The 18,941-nt window shown below is 54.5% G+C and overlaps 1 protein-coding gene and 1 pseudogene across 1 annotated transcript in view; one reads left to right on the top strand and one right to left on the bottom strand.

Annotated features, from left to right (window-relative positions):
* Nucleotides 1-325: 325 nt before the first annotated feature.
* LOC104567441 (serine/threonine-protein kinase 35 pseudogene) lies at nucleotides 326-3,722 on the top strand (annotated as a pseudogene).
* A 4,588-nt stretch (nucleotides 3,723-8,310) lies between these two features.
* The window catches only part of ELP3 (elongator acetyltransferase complex subunit 3), a 76,985-nt gene continuing 66,354 nt past the window's right edge, over nucleotides 8,311-18,941 (bottom strand). The window contains exon 15 of the mRNA XM_088534348.1: nucleotides 8,311-8,387. Coding sequence (XP_088390474.1) covers nucleotides 8,311-8,387 — 77 coding nt within the window. The remainder of the gene's footprint in view (nucleotides 8,388-18,941) is intronic.

The raw sequence follows: 18,941 nt of genomic DNA, 5'->3' as shown, positions 1-18,941 counted from the left end.
GCGGGGTTTGTGCGAGGGGGCGGGGCTTGGGGGGCTATGGGGCAGCCGGGCCCTAGGGAGCCCTCAGGGCCGGGCAGGAGGTGGGAAGCGGAGGAGGGTCCAGAGCTCTGGCAGTACCAGCCCTGGGTTTGGGGCAGAAAACAGGAAAAAAGGAGGCAGAGGAGGGGCTGGGGGACAGCTCCGGGGGAGGTCGGGAAGGGGCTGGCGGGGGCTCTAACGAGATTCAATGCAAAACTCCCACCTTACCCGTTTGTTCCTGCCCTCTTCCCGTGCAGGCTCCCGCTGCCGGCAAGGCCCCGGCGCCCGGCGTCGCGCCGTGAGCGCCATGGCGGAGGCCAAGTACCGGCTGGTGCGCGAGCTGGGCCGGGGCAGCTACGGCGTCGTGTACGAGGCGCTGGCCGCGCGCGCGCGCGCGCCCGGGTGGCCGTGAAGCGCGTGCGCTGCCGCGCGCCCGAGAGCGCCGAGCTGGCGCTGCAGGAGCTGTGGGCGCTGCGCAGCGTGTGCCGGCGGCACGAGAACGTGGTGCGGCTCGAGGAGTGCGTCCTGCAGAGCGGCCGCCGCTTCCAGCCGCTGGGCCGCCGCTGCCGCCGCTCCGAGAGCCACCTGCGGCTCGTGGAGACCTGCCTCAAGGGGCGGCGCTGCGCGGAGCCCGCGGCCGCCTCGGCGCTCTGGTTCGTCATGGAGTTCTGCGACGGCGGCACCATGAACGAGTACCTGCTGGCGCGCGGCCCCGACGCCCGCCTCAACGGCAGCTTCATGCGGCAGCTCAGCAGCGCCGTGGCCTTCCTGCACGGCCACCACATCGTGCACCGGGACCTCAAGGCCGACAACATCCTGGTGGCGCACAGCGGCGGGAGGCCCGTGGTGAAGGTAGCGGGAGGAAACGCGGCCCTGCGGGCTTTGGGAGCGTCGGGATGCGGCGTATCCCGGAGCTTGCGGGAAGGTTGTGGGGCGGTTGTGGGTTTGGGGTTTTTAGGAGCGTTGGGTGGGGATGGGTCACGGTGACGCGTTATTGAAAATCCTTCGTTCACGTCGCTCATCCTGGTCAGGGCTCTCCGACTCCTGCCGGATAAGCAAGGAGGTTGCAAGCAATAACCTCCCTTCCCCTAAATCTGGGAACACACTGCCCTGCTCCACCTGCTCCCACTCCCAATATCACTGCTTGGAGCACGTGCAGAGCGTCGTCCTGCCCGTTAACAGCCCATGGCAGCGACAGCCCATTAACCACATTCCTTGTATCCCGACTGCAAGTCTGCCGGGGCTCTCCGGGAAGCAGCTCCGAAGCCGGGGGTCACTTTGCTCCCAGACTTCCAGGAGCTGCGTGTAGAGCAGGGGCTCTGCACACTGCAGGTAAGTCACATCTTGAGAGTTTGTCCTTTGACCTGGGGACACTTAAGAGACTGAGAGACACTTAAATCGGCGTCATCTTCATGGCCCTGGCTAAGAAGGGAATGTGGGAGACTCCGTGCGCCCACTGTGGAGCAGGGAGAGCCACTGCTCCCGTCTCCGTCGCCTCCGCTGTTGTTTGAGGGACATTTATGCCCAAATGGATTTAATCAGACTGCGCTTTGCAGGACGCCAGCAATCAGGGATCTGTTTTGTGCATCCCCGGACGAGCAAACAGCAGGAAGCAAATGGGGAACGGAGCGATAACGGGAATTCCGAGCGCTGTTCCGTGAGCTTGGTGTTCACCAAGTCCCTGATGTGGGGTTCTCTGTGTTGCAGGTGGCGGATTTTGGCCTCAGCAAGGTGTGCCAGGGCAAGGGCAACGTGAACCAGCACCGCTTCTCCTCCGCCTGCGGCTCCAACTTCTACATGGCCCCGGAGGTGTGGGAGGGCCACTACACTGCCAAGGCCGATATATTCGCCCTCGGCGTCATTTTCTGGGCCATGGCGGAGAGGATCACCTTCCGGGACGGGGACACGGAGAAGGAATTGCTCGGTGAGGATACGAGCTCTCCTGTTGGCTGGGAATGTTCTCTTCCCTCTTCTTCCCTCGGGCTTCGTTAGCATTTTTTAGCCTGTTGTGGGATGTGGTTTTCTCCAGGAATTTGCACACACGTTGCTTTCTGCTCTCCTAAGTCTTTTTTTTTAGGGAACTGTAGAACAATCTCCTTATTTGGTTGCTTTTTATGCAGGATTCCAGGTGTTCAGGCTGTATCAGTAAGTCAGGGAAACCCTTCTGTACTCATAAGTGATATCTTTGTTTGGAAGGTTCCATTCAAAATATTGCTGTAAGGTTGAAAGGCTGAGACGAGATCGGTGCTGGCTTCTTTTCTCTCAGACTTCCTTACCCCTAGGAATGCTCTGCAAAAATGGGAATGGCCCTTAGTGACACTAAGGATTTGCAACCAGAGAACTCAGGCAGCTGCTGGTGACGCGTCTGGTGGCAGCTACGATCTCCCTGCAAGACTTGGCCTCTTTTTATCTGTGCCCCATTTGCTCAGGAGTGTTTTCTGAAACCCCAAACCTGAGCATGGGGCTGCTGAGTTCGTGGGCGTCGCTAACTCGGCGCATCCAAGGGATGGGATCGCTCAGGGTGTTGAAAGGAGGCTCCAAGGAGCCCAAATCCCAGCTTGGGTGTTGGGATGAGCTTCGTTTCCCCCCCTGCTCGGAGACGCAGGATCTCGTGGGGGCGACTCGTCCTCCTCCCACATCCCCTGTGTAAAAGCACACGTGAAACACAGAGCTAAATGGTTGCAGAAACACATATTGCAGCACAAAATCCATCCCGAGAGCAGAGCCTGCCAGTTGTGCACATTAGCATAATAATTGAAGGCATCTCCCAGCCTCCGAGATCATAATGTACCTGTCTGCTAAACGCTCAAATCCTTAACTTAAAAGGAATCGCTCCGCAGCAGCCCTGGGAAGCAGCACGGAATCTCTCTGCTTTTATCGTGCTTTTTTTTTTCCCGTCGTTTTCAAGTCGGTTCCGTTTGGGCCCTGTTATTTATTTCTCTCCGAAGTGCCAAGCACTGATAAATGTTTTGGGTCCTGCAGCGCAGGCGGAACCCGAGGAGGCTCCAACAAAGCAGCTGCCGCCGCCGGGCGATAAGGACCGACCTTGTCCGCGCGCGGAGGCCGCCGCCGCCGAAACGTTTGTTGGGGGCCGCGAAGCTGCTCCTTTGGAAGCCGGTTAATCATTTCCAGCGAGCGGTGGGATTATTTAGATTACCAGGAGCAAATTTACACTTCCCTCCCTCAGCGGTCGGCTGAGGGTGGACGGCCTGTGCTGTCGTTTTAATGGAGGAGTGTTTGGCCAACTGAGCAAACAGGGGCTGTGCTTTAACTCTCCTGAGCCGCCCCGCGGCGCTTGGGCTCTCCCTGCGCTTCCCCTTGGGACCTGGCGGCGTAAGAGGGAGCAGGGAGCTCCTTTCCCGGGTAATTTCTCTGGAAATGGTCCTGGAGGCTCCTGAGGAGTAGCCCGCGCGGCCGTGGCTTGGTGCAGCCTCCTGCTCTCCGTGTGTAACCCCTTTCCGTGCGCAGGGACGTACGTGTGCCAAGGCCAGGAGCTCATCCCCCTCGGCGAGGCGCTGCTGGAGAATCCCAACATGAAGCTGCAGATCCCGCTGCGGAGCCAGAAGGCCCTTCCCGAGGACCTCTGCGAGCTGCTGCGCGACATGCTGGCCCCCAGCCCCCGGGAGCGGCCGGACGCGCTGCAGCTGGAGCGCCGCATCCGGCAGGTCTCCTACGGCAGGAAGCGCCCGCGCTCCGTCGCGTAGGACGGGGCCGCCAGGTCGGTGCCGCCGCCGGGCTTCGCGCGGGACCGTTTTCTGGCCAAGGCTCAAACGTAACCTGAGGCAGCTCTGAGAATTCACTGATAGAAGGACGTGGTAAAACCAGCAGATAAGGCCTGGATAAGTGTGGGGAAAAGGGAACTGGATTGAAGCACCGCATAAAAAAAGAAAAAAGGAGGTTTTTCTCCTGGATTCCATTTTTTTTTAGGTAGTTTTGGCCCTGTGTCTGTCTAGGCCAGCCGGCCTTTTCACCCTAGATCTCGCCCTTGCCCATGCTCCTGCTTGGCGCTTTCACAATGAAATATTTGTTGCTTTTTGCAGTATTTGTAGAGGTCACTTGTGCCCCTGGCAGCAGCTCCTTGCTGGGCTGGCTCTGCCCAGGCTGCTGGTGCCCCCTTCTCCCCGTATGGATGAGCCTTGGCTCTGGCTGAGGCTCGAGGCCCTTGTGAAGCACCAACATTGACCGGCCGGGCGGCATCCTGCTGTGTTCCAGGATCACATCTTTCCCATCTACAGCGCTTAATCCTTTGCAATCCTGTAGTTATTGTGTATCCTAGGGACGTTTTTGGCTTGAATTACTTCAAATCAGTAATGTTCTTGGTTGCCGCAGGAACTTCTGGTCCCAAATGCATGACCTGATGTTTTTCTCTTTCTGAACTTCACCCCCTGTTGCAAGAAAGGGTGGATGATCCTGAGTGGTTTTTCCATCCTTTCGATTTTAATAATCGTGATACCTCCCGCTTTGCATCAGCAGAGCACTCCTAGTAATTGTGCCAGGGATGTTAATGAAAATATTAATTAACCAGGTCTGGCTGCAGCACCAGCCTTGATGAACTCTCCTCCAGCCTTTTCATTTCCAAATTACCCTTGGGCCAGGTTAACTGCCTTAACCCCCCTCTCCCTGTTTATGGAGGATTTTCTCACACGGCGCCGCCGCATCCGACTCCTCTTTCCTGGCATCTCAGTGGCCAACAGCAGCACTGCTTTTTGTCTAAATAATCCCTTTTGACACCAAAAACCACTCCATGGGCCTGTGCGAGCCCAACCTGACAGGGGGCCTCCGCACGCGCCCCGGCGTGGGCCATTCCCTAGGGAATTCCTTGGGAGGAGAAGGAAGAGGGAGGCTCGGAGGGCTCCCCGTGGTGTCGGACTTGCTGTCGAGGCTGCGTTTCCCCGTGATGCTCAGTGCGTTCGCAGGGTGGGAGCAGGGTGAAAGCTGGGCAGGATTCCCACAAAGCGAAACGCGGGAATAGCAGAGGGAATGCCCAGTGGCAAGTCGGAAGCAGAAGGAAGGAGGTACCTTTTCCCAGTGAGGCTTTGTTACCCGGGGCAAGGGAGTCTCCAGAGCAGGTAGCTGAATTACGAATCTCTTCGGAGCGGTTTGAAGAGCATCTAAACGACTTCAGGTCCTGTTTCCTCTGAATTTAAGATGAAATCCAGACATAACCTCTGCCCCAGGACGTCCGGAAGCTGCCGACTGCTTGGACTCGGGGCCTCGTGGCGGCGGGGCCGTCCCCCCAGCAGCCTCTCACGGTGCGTTTTGGCCTCTTTCCTCTGCAGGTGTCGTGTTCTCCTGGGGCTGGCCATGGCAAAGGGCTCCGGATTCCTTTGGAACGAGTGGACTGAGTGGGAGACACACGGGAGTCCCACCTGCTTCCAGCTTCCCCAACCGGTTGTATTTAAGCGGACGTTGACTTATTTATTTGTACAGTAATTTTAAGAGGAGAACTACAGAGATTTTATTTTTGCGCAAGACTTCTGTGTTGTAAGATCCTGCGTTGTCCTACGCAGTGAGTAGCACAGGTGAAAACAGGGCTAAAAAGACCTTTATTGCCAGGTCCTGCCTGATGTGGCCGTACAGGAATGTCTGAACTTGCTTTCTTTTAATTCCCTCTTGCACATCCGTCTTTCCTGACATCCTGTAAGGACTGCAACGAGATGGACCGAAACCACCCGGGAAGGGGAGTCTCTGACCCGCTGGGAGCTGCCTGGGCTCCTCAGCCTCCCTGATAACACTGGGTTGCTCGTCCTTGGCCCAGGACCTAGACGTTGTCTTTACAAGATTTTAATTAGAGCTTTTTTTGTATAATTTCTTTGCTCCGTGGCGCTTGGCCATGTACCCAAGCGCTGGCTCCCAGATGAGCTGGCAGCGCGTGCAGTGTCTACGCCGAAAAGTTTTTAGCAGCAACAAAAAAGCATTTTTCTTCACAGTAGCTTTTGAATATTCTTGCTTAGCTTAACTAAACCGCTTTCTTAAAATAAATACCACGACTCGTAACGATGCCGACTCGATTGGAACGTGTGCGTCACGGGGGCTTCGCGCGTCCTGCGGGGCCGGGGCTGCCGCAGCTGCTCTGCGTGGGGCAGGTAAAGGGGGAGGTTAATTTGCCCTCGAGGGGGGAAATGCTGTGAGTGCCCCGGGCTCTAAACCACAGCGTTTAATAACGCGCAGCGAAGACACTGGGCTTAATCCCCGTCCTCGTTTGCTAACGAATGGACTATGCGAGACTGGAGGGTCCCCAAGGACCAGCTGCACAAACCTGGGAAACAGCAGTCAGGAAACCATTCTGCTTTGCAAACTGGGCTGTTGCGGGGGTTAATTAAGGTTAATTTGGAATTGGGGTTTCTCAGCTGCTCGTTCAGCCCATAACCCTGAACCTGCTGCCGGCTCCTCTGCCCTCTCTTAGCAAAGGCTGGTGCTGCTGGTCTTAGGGGCCGCGTTCCGGTGAGCCCGGGTGTTTTGGGGGATTCAGGCAGGTTTGCACATCCTTGCAGCGCTGGAAACCAGGGGGCCCAAACCCGGTTCCTCAGCTCTTCCCCTCCTTGTTTTGCCTTTCTGCACCAGCATCCTCGCAGCTGCTCGCTGTTTATTTTTAGCTGGTCTATACATGTGCTTTAATCGCTCAAAACGCTGTACATTATACAAAAAAACCCAGCATTTTTATTAATTTATAATTACACATTAAGACGGGCAAGAACATTTTCCATCTGTTAAAGGGAAGTTTAAAAAAAAAAAGAAAACGTTAAAAAAATAAGAGCTGCAGTAAAAAAACATATAGAAAAAAAAAAAAACGACAGAAGAGCAGCTGAAGTCAGGGGGTATTTGCTGGGGTCCCCACGCTGGGGACCAGGGGGCCTTTGTGCCACCCCTCCCAACTCGCAGGGTGGTGGCGCGAGGCCTTGGTGGCCATGGGGATGGCCAACAAAGTGGTGAGCACGGGGAGGCAGGAAAGGGCCCCTTTTTCCCCCAAAGCGTAGAGAAGAAAGGCAACAGGCTGCAATTAATGCAGAAGGGGGCATGTCTCATCTTTTCCTTTAAAATAGATATATATTTACATATATATTATTCCTGGAAGGATGCCTTTGCCCTTAAGGAAGGGCTGAGCTCCCCCACAGAGTGGTCCCAGTCTGGGAACCTTGATGCCAGGCTCCAAAATCCCTGGAATTTTCCCCTCCCCATCCTTGGTGGCAGCCCAAGCCCCGGGGCTGCTCTCACGCTTGGAAGGATGAACCTTGTGTGGCCAAAACTCCTGTGAAATTGCACATTGGAAAAGGGGAGGGCTGGAGGATGCATTCCCGGCGGGAGCAGGGAAAGGGGGAAGGAGCCACCTGCAAGCAGCGCTCACGGCCTCGGATGCGGCTGAGCCCCCGGGGCTGCAGTTTGGGCTCAAAAAGTGCCACTTTTTTTCTAACCAAGGCTTAATACTGCTTATCCTCGGGCGTTCACTGATGTTACAGCTAACGCTGAAAACAAGTGTACACAAAAGCGGTCCAGGGACGAGGAGAAAGACACAGGAAGCTAAAAATCAGACACAAAAATCGGTTTATTTTGTGATAAAGCACCTGGAAAGCAGCAGCATGAAGAAATGCACATGAAATACCTTCTGGCCTTGCCCGAGGGCCATAGATTGAGGTGCGCGGCAGCGGGGAGCGTTTCCAGCGATGCTTGTGGTGGTGGGAATGGCTGATGTGCAGGAGAGGCAACGGGCACCAACTGCAACATGGTGAATCCACCAGGCACCAGGAAAACCCTTCAGGTGTCAAAACCCAGAGCAGGGAGCCAAGGGTGATAGACTCGCCCGCCTCGGGGCTGCTCAAACAGCTGCTGTGCAGGACGGGGGCAGCCCGACTCGGGCTAGAGCCTCCCTTCCAGCCTTGGGTATTTTGATGCCTTGTATCCCAGGACGGATTTGTTTGGAGCTGTAAACTCAAGCCCCACCAGCAGCAAGGAAGCGGCTTCCAGTGCACCAAATCGCACCCCTTGGGCTAACCCGAAACACGTCGGTGTAGAGAGCGAAGCACAAAGAGCTTGTTCGTGTTTCTGAATAACCTGCACTAGTCCAACACGCGGGGATTAAGAAAAGGCCTGATGACGGCGTAATAAAAAAGCGGGAATTATTCCCTACCCGCGTTGAACAAGGCCCCGTGCTCGGAGCTGTCAGTTGATGCAGACGCTGGGGCTGGTCATGGAGGGTGGCAGGACGCGCGGTGCAGAGGGGCTCTGCAGCGCCCGGGCCGTCCCCTCGCGCGTCCCCTCCACACGGAGCCCTGTGTCACCGCCGGCCGCGCGGGCTCAGGGCAGCCTCTTCACCATGTAGGGCCCCTCCAGCTCGTAGCCCATCTTCCTGTAGTAGTTCCTGGTGCCGACACCTGCGGGAGCAACGACAGGAGAGGCCTCAGGCCGGGTGCCAACAACCTGGCCCAGCCCTTGTGCAGGAGGGACACGCGGCACCGCAAGAGCCAACACAGCAGGGCCCAGGGCAGGCGCCGGGCACTACCCGGGGCAGTACGAGTGAGCGAGCGGGGCCTGTTGAGCCTGGAGAAGAGAAGGCTGAGAGGGATGTGAGCAACATGGACAAGTAGCTGAGGGGAGAATGTAGGGAGGATGGGGCCAGGCTCTGCTCGGTGGTGGCCGGTGACAGGACAAGGGGTAACGGGTCCAAGCTGAACCCCAGGCAGCTCCATGTCCATGTGAGGAAGAACTTCCTTGGTGTGAGGGTGCCCGAGCCCTGGCACAGGCTGCCCAGAGAGGCTGTGGAGGCTCCTTCTCTGGAGATGTCCAACCCGCCTGGATGCCCCCTGTGCCCCGTGCTCTGGGTGTCCCTGCTGGGGCAGGGGTTGCACTGGGTGATCCCTAGAGGTCCGTGCCAACCTCAGCCATCCTGGGATTCTGTGACGACGATGGCGGCAGCGCGGGGCTCTTGAGGGTGGCCCTGCTGCCCGCCCGACCACATGAGCTCAAGGGCTCTCCATGGAGCAGCACAAGAGGCTTCTCCCACCCTTTCTCCCCGCTCCACTCTCTCCCGCTCTCCTCAGCGCCACAGCGGGAGGGCGGGCGGCCGCCCCCATCGCCTCACGCGGTTACACAGGGCGGCCACCCCCATCACTTCACGTGTTCTGCAGGGCGGCCGCCCCCATCGCCTCACGCGGTTACACAGGGCGGCCACCCCCGTCACCTCACGCGGTTACACAGGGTGGCTGCCCCCATCGCCTCACGTGTCCTGCAGGGCGGCCACCCCCATCACCTCACGCGGTTACACAGGGTGGCTGCCCCCATCGCCTCACGGGTCCTGCAGGGCGGCCACCCCCATCACCTCACGCGGTTACACAGGGCAGCCGCCCCCGTCACCTCACGCGGTTACACAGGGTGGCTGCCCCCATCGCCTCACAGGTCCTGCAGGGCGGCCGCCCCCGTCACCTCACGCGGTTACACAGGGCGCGGGCGGCAGCTGGGGGCAGCGGGAGGCGCAGGGGGACGGAAGGGCAGAGCGGACGCGCCAGGCCCCTCTCGCCTCTGCCTCATCTCGTCCCTGCGGAGAGTTCCTGGAAACGGCGGCGCTCGCTAAGGGCCCTCCAGGAATCGCTGCCGGGGACGGCGCGGCCCCGGCGCGGCCTCAGTCCAAGTGCCGCTTTGAGACAAGTCTGAACACGGCCCCCGACCCGGCCTGCAACAGCAGCCGGCCCCGCGTGGCTCGGAGCAGCCCCATGTTCACTTGCCCCATGGAAACGGAGATGGCCGAACCCAGGACCCCCAGGCGCTCGCTGCTCCTCGTTCCAACACAAACTGAAGCCCAGGCACTGAACCCCCAACTCAGGGCTGCGCCCATGAGACAGAGCCCAAAGCGAGTTGGTTAAAAGGCCTAAGTGAATCCTCTCAAAACAGAGGGACGATGCAGTAATTCTCTGTCATCGCTGCTGCAGCTGGCGCACAACTGCTGTCCTTCAGCAGGAAGGGCTCCCCAGAGGAGACCCCTCAAGCTGTGGCCCATATGGGACGACCCAGAGATGCTTCCCTCTTGCCACCTCCAGCAACCCAACCTGGGGCATCTCAAGAGCTCCAAACCATGGAGCACCTTGGGGCTGTTTTGAGGGGGAAAGCTCTCACCAAGGGCCACCCCATCCAAGCATGGAAGCCACATGTGGAGGGTTAGAGATGCTCCCACAACACCTTCACCCTCTGCCCACCATGGAACTGGGAATTCAACATGTGGATTCAGGTATGCAAAGGCATCTCGAAGCATTCCAGGGAAATCCCAGCCGGGATGGAGGCAGATAGATTTGAGATCAGTGTGGCAGAACTGGAGAAGAAACATGGGGCCAAGACACGGACTTGAAGGCAGAATCTGGCTGCAGCCATCCTCCCCGACGAGCAGAGGGCAGCGCCACGGAGGCGCCATTCACAGGAATAAGAGATCCGTGGGACACTAATAACCGGCTGCAAATCCTGCAGCAGGGATTCAGGTCCACTAATGGAAGAGTCATCTCTACTCCAAGAACCCCCAGCGGAGGGTTTTGGGGAGCATCCCTTGCTGCAATCTTCAAATTGCACATTTTGAGGCAACAGCTTCTGGTTAATTTAACAGTCTTTTGTTCTCATCTGCTGGGACTCTGAATAACAGTGAATTCTGCGGATAAAATCCCCAAGCTGTTTTTTTTTTTTTTTTTGTCCCCACAGTTCACCACTCTTCCAGCTCCGAAGGCCAAGCCGTGAGCACCAGATCCCTACCCGGAGGAAGGTGGGAATCAGCTTTCACTGCAAACCCCCCTTTGCCAGGCAGGTCCTGTCAATACGGCCCTGTGACTCACCCCGGCACGCGGGGACATTGCAGCACGGCACCTACGGCCGAGTATCCTCCAAGATTCCTCTGCCGTGGCTCAGTAGGCGCAGAACTAAGTGAAAATGAGATTGTTTTCAGGATCATTAAAGAGCTCCTAATAGTTCATAAAACCTCCATAGCGGAGACTTACTGAGGCACTCGAGAGAATTATCCATGCCCAGACCTCCCCGGCTTTCGGCAACAGCTGAAATCTCTCCTAAAGCGGCACCGTCGAGACGCGCGACGCCTCACGGCTTCCGTCCCCCTCAGAATATTTCTTAGAAACTGCGAGTGGAGCCTGTGCACGAGGAGCTGCGAGCAGCAGACCTGAGTCAGCTCCACTTGCCAAACTGCCTCAATCCATTAACGCGCCAACTGCACCTGGTGACAGCGGAGCCTCTTCGGAGTTCTGCAGGAATAACTTACTTGGGCACTTTTTTTTTTTTCCCTCTCCTTTGTCTCAGGACCATAAAGCCCTGGGTTCACTGCAGAGCTGCTCAAATTCTCCCCAGGACCTCTGTCAAGTTGGATTTTCCTGCAGAAGCGCTGAGAAATGGGTTCTTGGTTAGGGTAGGCAGCGGGACAGCTACATTTATCAAAACACCAGGAATCTGACCCAGAATCACCAGTCAATCTCCAAGTAGCCTTCAGGATTTGGGATGGTTGAGGATGTTCCTTCCTGGACGGCTGTGGAGCTGCTGAGTTCTGTAACAAGGGGCATGTTCTGCCCTGGCCCCAGTATAACTTTTGTGCTTTCAAAAAGGCACAAATAAACAAAAAAAGAACCTAAACGAACACCTGAAAGAACAAGCAAAGCAAGAGCTGTGAGGGAATTGCCTCGGTCCAGGCACACTTCCCACGAACGGCTGGAACCGCCAGAGAACTCCCAGTATTCCCAAGGGAGTTCCTCAGGGATCACCCGGCTCCTGTTTTACGGTCTCTCAGGATCTGGGGTCTGATGTCAGGGGCAAACACAACCCATGGGTGTTGGCGGAGACACCAGGCTTCTGCTAAAACATTCCAGGGTTTCATGATGCTCCTTATGCTCCTCGCTTTGACCTCCACAAAGTCCAAGGCGACTCTGCTAAGCTCCCAACCAAATGTCCTACAGGGAAGCCCACAGCCACTCACCAGCTGGATCTGGGAAGGATTTCAAAGCAAGGTGACATTTTGCCTCACTTGGTCAGCACCCAAGTGCCCCCAGCCTGCCCTGGATCCAACTTTTCCCCAGGTTTCCTGGTTCTTAAAGGTGGTAGGGTCTGTGTATACAAGGAACGCTTGAAAATACAGCTTCAAATACCCAGGGATGGTGGGAATGCCGGATCCGCGCGGCGTCCTCTCCGGTCCTGCCTCTGTGGTGTCCAGGATCAGGTGGCCAAGTCCTCAGCTTCCAGCTGCGACAGCCGTGCAAGGAAGGAGCGAACCAAGTCCCTTCTACCTGTGGCTCTCCAAACAAACCTATTTGATTTAACAGCACGTTCCAGCTCCCGGCGAAGGTCAAACACAACCCAAGGAAACAGGAGAGCAAACTGTCTTGTCTATGCTTGGAAACTATCTCGTCACATGCTTTGGAAACCAACCTAAAAACACACATTTGCAAAATGATGCACGAGCTACGAACACACATAATATCCGTCTATGACCTCTGATGAGTTTGGCTTGGTATTTACAGTTTTCGCAGCGCTGTTTTATCTTCAGGGAAAACATGAGGCCGTTTCACATGAATCACTAACCACCAACTGCGAAAAATAGTAACAGTGGGAAAAAGCCAAAGGATTGGAGATAACCGAAGCATCCTTATCACACCAAGGGAATGGAAAAAGCCAGCGCTCGTAGCAGGCACTGAGAAAGCCCGAGCACTTCAGAGTAATCAGAACCAAAGTTGTTAGATTAAGAAGCCCATGAACAGGCCCTGGATCAATAATTAAAGAGTCAGTAAGATTTTTTTTTAACATTAGATAATTGGCGATTCATTTCCTCACAGATAGTGGGAGTTAAAACTCTCTGAAATTTAGAATGAACTAGGGCCTTTTGAAAATATTAGCCAGTATCTAATGTCCTTTTTTTTTTCCTCTCCAAATTATGATGCTAATTTTCAAATTAGCACAGCGAGGAAACACAGATGTGCCCACGTTTACTCCACACCACAGATTCCTGGTGAGAAATACTGAGAACTACCAATGTGCTGGCAGCCCTCAGACAACATTAATCCAGACAATACTAATGGAAAGCGGGGATAAGCTGGGTTCTTTTTAAATAAAGTTCTTTGAAAATACTTGTATTTCAATAATTCTGCTCCAAAACCACTGAGTCTTGGAAACTCGTTTCCATATTTTAAAGGATTTTGCGCTCGTAAGCACGTTACAGCCCTGGAGCCTGACGTATTCTGCCTGCACAGCAGTTGTGCCACCAGACCCACGTGTTCCAAGGATCTCTGAAGGGATGAAATCCCGGGATGAGAAAAGTTCAGTATTTCATGACCTCCTTCTGCTGAAGCAACAATAACGAGCTAATTAGCCTCACAGCCAGAGCTGTGATTTAGACATATCTTTTTAATGTACTTACACGATGGTTAATACCAGCGTGTCTGAAGCTCTTCATAATTATTCTCCTAGTAAGGCCAAAAAAAGAAATCCTCTAGTAAGGCCAAAATGATAACTGAATATAACCATGAAACTAAACTCACATCAGTTGTGTCCAACCTTGTATTTAGTTTAGATGCTGCTTTTGGCTGAACCTGAAAAAGAAAGCTGCACCCGAAACCCTTTATTTTTGTGACTATCAGATGCAAATTGTGCTTTCTTCCTGCAAAGGCTGCTTCTCCTCCTTTTTAAAGCATTATTCTCACAACACCTCTGTCTAGCAGGTGCTGTCATCACCACGGTCCAGGAGAAGGGCCGAGATCCCAAGCAGCTGGGTATAATTTGCCTGAAACCACAAACCCAGCCAGCAACACAGGATATATCCTTGAAGCTCTCAAATTCAAGACTGGATTATTTTTGACTCCACTGCTCCCAAATAACAAGCCCTGCACATAGCACTGCTGTCCCCTTCTCCCCTCTGCCCATCACATCCCTGCTCTGAAAACTCACGTTTAAATGAGTGCTCTGGACTTGATGCCATCACAGGGAGATGTTGTCCCCTTCAACAGGGCTGATCTTCTCCCCAGGTTGTGGCCAGCTCTACTGCTTCACGTACAAGATGGAGCAACCACTGCTTAAAGAGTAAGGGAGACCCTTATTCCTCCCTTTTACAACTTGCTCTTTATAAAAATACAAATTAACTGAGGATCCAAGGGCTACGTGAGCTTGGCAGAGTAGGTTAATAACTCGACGATGCTGTTTCACTGCAACAAAGCAGATAAACCAGATTTTCTCTGGTCTTGTAAGATCCAAGAATTTGGTCGTGGGTAAGAGCACCCAGCTAACAAGAAAAAGGGGAGCAAAAGCTCTGTAATATTAACAAATGGGTCCCTTGGGCATTTTTATGGTTTTCTTAAGGCAGAAAACTCCAAAACTGTCACCAATATAAATCTATATAAACACAAGCAATATAAAATCTATTGGTAGAAATAAAGGACTGATTTTGCAGCTTCCCACTTTTGGGGTGTTATTTTGCACACGGGAGATGCCCTCGTATTTACAGATTTTTGTCATTTAAAAATCAGTTAGGCACCATCCTGGAGCTTCCAGATGGTGAGATTACATCTCATTGATCTCTTTATTATAGAGGCAATATTTCATTAATGACTAAACAGGCCTGCCCAAACCCAGCTGCACCGACAGCCTCCACTTCCAGAGGAAGGAAGGCCACAAGCCAACGTGCCTTTAACTCCAACGGATGAAGCCAGATTTAACAGATCTTTTGACTCTCAACCACGCAAAATTAAATATTTACGAGTTAATACAGAGCTTCTCCTACAATTTAATAAAGTGCTGCTACTGGTGCGGCCACCGGCGTTGCGAGAGACGGGGAGTGAAACGTTCCTGCTGCTAAAACCCAAATCCGTCACGTTAAGGGTTTGTGGGAGTTGAGCTCTACGCGATGGCTTGAGGCTTCTTCCAGAGATGGTTGCTGAAAAATTCAACCCATCTGGCAAGGTATTACTGCGAGGTTGGGGATTTAGGATGACTCACCAAGCGTCTGAGGAATTCACAGCCAATTTGCTCTCCTGTGTGCTGGGGTTTTTAAACACCAGCACAGCAATCTCGATGGATACAGTCTACCAGTCATTAAACAAGCAGGTACCTGGGCACCTACTGCATCCCACGTCCGCTCTTGAAGCAAGTTTTGGCCCATCGTGCATGACTTTGGGAATCTCTTTCAGGATTTATCCAGTGTAGGGAGGTCAGAAATCAGCATTTTCGTTTGCCCTCCCCATCTTGCTCATCAAAGCCAGGAGATCATTAGCGTCATAACGTCTTGGTACCTAAAAGCTATTTAAGAGGCTCCCATAGATCTGCAGTTTAATAGCACAGATCACTAAATCAGATATTAATGACTTCTGGCCACGGGAACTACAGCGAGGAAGAGCAGATCACCCTCCACCTCCCTCCTGGGCAGCTCTGGGATGTTGGGTTCCCCTCAACAGCAACACGCACCTTCAGGTTCACCTCCCAAAGGAGGTTCCCACCTCACGCGTTTCTGATATAAAAGCATCAAAGCACTCCAAGAAAAGGTTTACTGACTACCAGAAGGTAGTGGTCTCTTTGTAGAGACCTTTGTGGTCTCTTTGTGGTCTCTTCTCATTTTTGGACGTGGTCGCTTCGCAAGTCCCTCGGGCAAATTCCCGATAGGACTCCTGGGTGCTCCCGTGTTCTCCTGGACTCCAACCACAAGGCAAGCGCCCTCGGCCAGCAGTGCCGTTTGCATCCCTGCTGGAAGGGTGTCCCGTACTCGACGGATACCGCTCAGGGCAGCCAGGATTTCTTTTCCCTTGAAAAATCTGCACTCTGCAGAGAGAGCGCTCAGCTGAGCAGAGATGAGCAGTTAGCGAGGGGTGTGCGAACGCTCCGGGTGATTATTCCCCCCTCTCCTTTGGCTCCTCCACTTCCCTGACGAGGCGGCTAACGAGGAGCCGTGGGTTCTGGCCATCCCCTGCTCCTACGCAGCTCCCATTCAGAAATCCGCGGTGCCTTCCCGGCGCCACCTTGGGCCCCCGGCGCGCGCGGGCAGCAGCCGTTCCTGGCCCGTGTCCATGTTAATTTTCTCCTTGACGGCACACAAATGGCAAGCGGGGCCGGGGGGAGCGCCGCCAGCTTGCCGCATAGCAATTAGCCGCGAGCGGAGCGGCCGCCGCGATAAGGCTGCGACGTCAGCGGCGCGCGGCGGGGACGCGCTGCGGCGCGGGGATACGGGGCAGGGTGGGCTGCAGACACCTCCCCACGCTGCCGGAGACCACAAAAAGGCCTCTGCTTGAAGCGGGGAGGAAAGGGTGCTCGTTAACGGCGCCCTTAATAGGGGAGCTCAATCCCAGCCCCCTCGGCTGAGCAGGACAGAGATAAGGCGAAAATCCTGCTGGCAGCAGCCCAGCTCGCCTAATGCCAGCGCAGATAACGCGCGCGGACGTCACGGCACGCGCTGCAGCCCGGAAGGCTCTGCCGAGCGAGCGCGCTGTGCCCACGGAGCCACCTTTTCCTGCCGGAGCGGGTTTGGTCCGGGCACGCCTGGCCTTGCCCTTGGAGGAGCCGGCAGCCGGCTCGGCTTCCGGAGCCGCTCCGGAAGCTGCTGTCACCTCCTTTAAACCCGGCCACTGTTTTCTCCATAAAAAGGGAGGTTGGAGGCAGCTCCCTGTGCCGAGGTGGCTCTGCACGTGCCTGTGGTAGAAGGTTTAGCAGAAAGGGGTTTTCACCCAGGGGACACCTGATCACGCCACCGCCGTCCCTCTCTGCAGGAGCCTCCATATTATCCAACTATATTATCCATGACGCCCTCCAGGGACCGGGGAAATGCTGCTGCTTCTCAGGGCCACGTGCAACCTCTGTACTTTAGAGAGGTATCCGGCTTGTGGCGCTGTTTGTCAGATATTGCAAGTAATTGGACAGCTCTGACCCAAATCCCTCCAGTCATCGCTACTGTAAATAAATCATTACCAAAAGGCGAAGATGACATCAGAGCAATCAAATTGCTGCTTAGGAGAAAGACCAAGGACCCATGATCTATTAATTTGATTAAGTATATTAAGGCAGGAGGCCTAGGCTTATCTGATTTAGGAGGGGGAAGGACTAACAGCTCACAGTTTGATGCTGTATTTTATGTACTTATGCCTGGTGCTGTTCAAATGAAGCAGTGTAATTCTTCCAATCTGTGACTGCTCCAAAATCAAAGGCCCATAGTGAAGAGCCACAGGTGAAACTTTCTTGCCTGGGGTCAGTGCTGTGCATGTCCCCCCATGCCCCATGGAAGCACCTGCTATAGGATTAGGACCAGAAGGGACTAGCTAAGAGACATCAAGCAAATAAATCAATGCAGTGGTAGGAGCAACGGCTAAGGAAACGACAGGAGAGGTTGGAGGACTGTCCTGTATCCACCTTCTCACTTCTCCCACCCCAAGGTACAAGTGGGGGCCGTTGCAACCACCCCCGAGGATCTCGGGCACCGGGAGGGCAGGAAGCGCCGCCGGCTCTTACAGGCACACGGACTGGCAAGGCAGAAAAGCCCCTCGGGGGCTATCAGATGTGAAGACTTGCTGCGATTCACGGAGCCCTGGGGCCACACGGGGTTGGGGCCGAGGTGACATCCTCTTCACGCTGTCCCCGAGCTGCTCGGGGCGGCACGGGCCGCATATTGATCCGGCCGCCGCAGCCCCTGCTCGTTCTTCCCGACAAGGGCAGCGCGCAGGGAAGTTGCTGCAAGTCGCTCCCTTCCGCGATTCCATTCTGCCCACACGGACGCGGGGCAGTTTCCAAGAAATTCCCAGCTTTCTGGGAAGAGCCGCTCGAGTCACCGCATGCAGCGGCCCTTTGCCAGCTCCAAAGGGGATCCCGGCAAGCACCAAGACTTATAGGCTCCAAAACGGGCAGTACAGCCCCAGAACCCCACCCCAGACAGAGAGACAGAGACAGAGATAGAGATACAGGTCCACAGCTCAACATAGAGGTCCACAACTCAAAAAAACAGGACCAAAAGTTTCATTCATCAGCCTTCTAAAAGGAAGGAGAAGAAAGAAAGAAGAAGAGGTTAAACACAGAATTCTAACATGATCATTTCCCCAAATGGAAAAAGAAAATCATGAATTCAGCCAGCCTATGGTGGTCTCCAACTTTCCAAGGGTTTCTACACTTTCAGTGCCTAAGGACTTGTGGACAGCAGAGGAGGAAGATGTTTAAAATTGTTTCAGTGGAATTAAGAAAAAAAAAAGATGCAGGTTTCCTGAACGCGAACAAACAAAAACAGAAGAAAAACCCAAAACCAACAAAAGGCAGAGAAAACACACATGCAATTACAAATGCTGGAAAATGGAAAAACAGACATTTCAGATCAGACCTCCCCAGAGCTCTGAATAATGGAGTGATGCCTCCAGGGTCTACCATTCAGCTACCCAAGCCTGCATACTAATACACTACTCACATCAGAAGAGTAGAAAGGCACCACTCATGCAGAAAATTACCTTAAATGAGCAACGACTTCATGATAAACAAGCCACTCGCTTTGTTACTTTGCTCTTTGATTTAGGTGGTGGGGGGCTCCTCCTCCCTCCTGCTGAGGAGCGGACGGAGCCTTCGGACTCTCGTGAGCGGGTGACAGAACTGCTCTCCCATTGCCGATGTGGGATGTGAGGTTGTTTGGTCCAACATGCAGGTCCTCAGGTGCACTTTTGGGGAGGATGTGGGGGGAAGGAAGTACTTGCAATCATTAGAATCCACGGAACGGGCTTTAAAACCAGCATTCTGGGAATGTGTGGAAGCCCAGAGGGACAACTGGAGCGTCACACAACACGAGCGCGGAATACCTGCCTTTCCCATCACATCCACGACCCAATTTCCCCCAAACGCCCTTCCTGACCTGGCTTCAGATGCTCCTCTCTCCTCACAAACGCGCTCCTTCCATAGCCCATTAAGAGCAGCTCTCCCACCGGCCCTCTTCAAATTAAGTGATATTCAAGCGG

Source organism: Tinamus guttatus, unplaced genomic scaffold (assembly GCF_059628265.1).
Source record: "Tinamus guttatus ecotype Peru unplaced genomic scaffold, ASM5962826v1 Tinamus_guttatus_pri_ptg000548l, whole genome shotgun sequence".
Lineage (NCBI taxonomy): Eukaryota > Metazoa > Chordata > Aves > Tinamiformes > Tinamidae > Tinamus > Tinamus guttatus.
The sequence above is the reverse complement of the archived record's forward strand: the minus strand, read 5'-3'. Positions and strand labels throughout refer to the sequence as shown.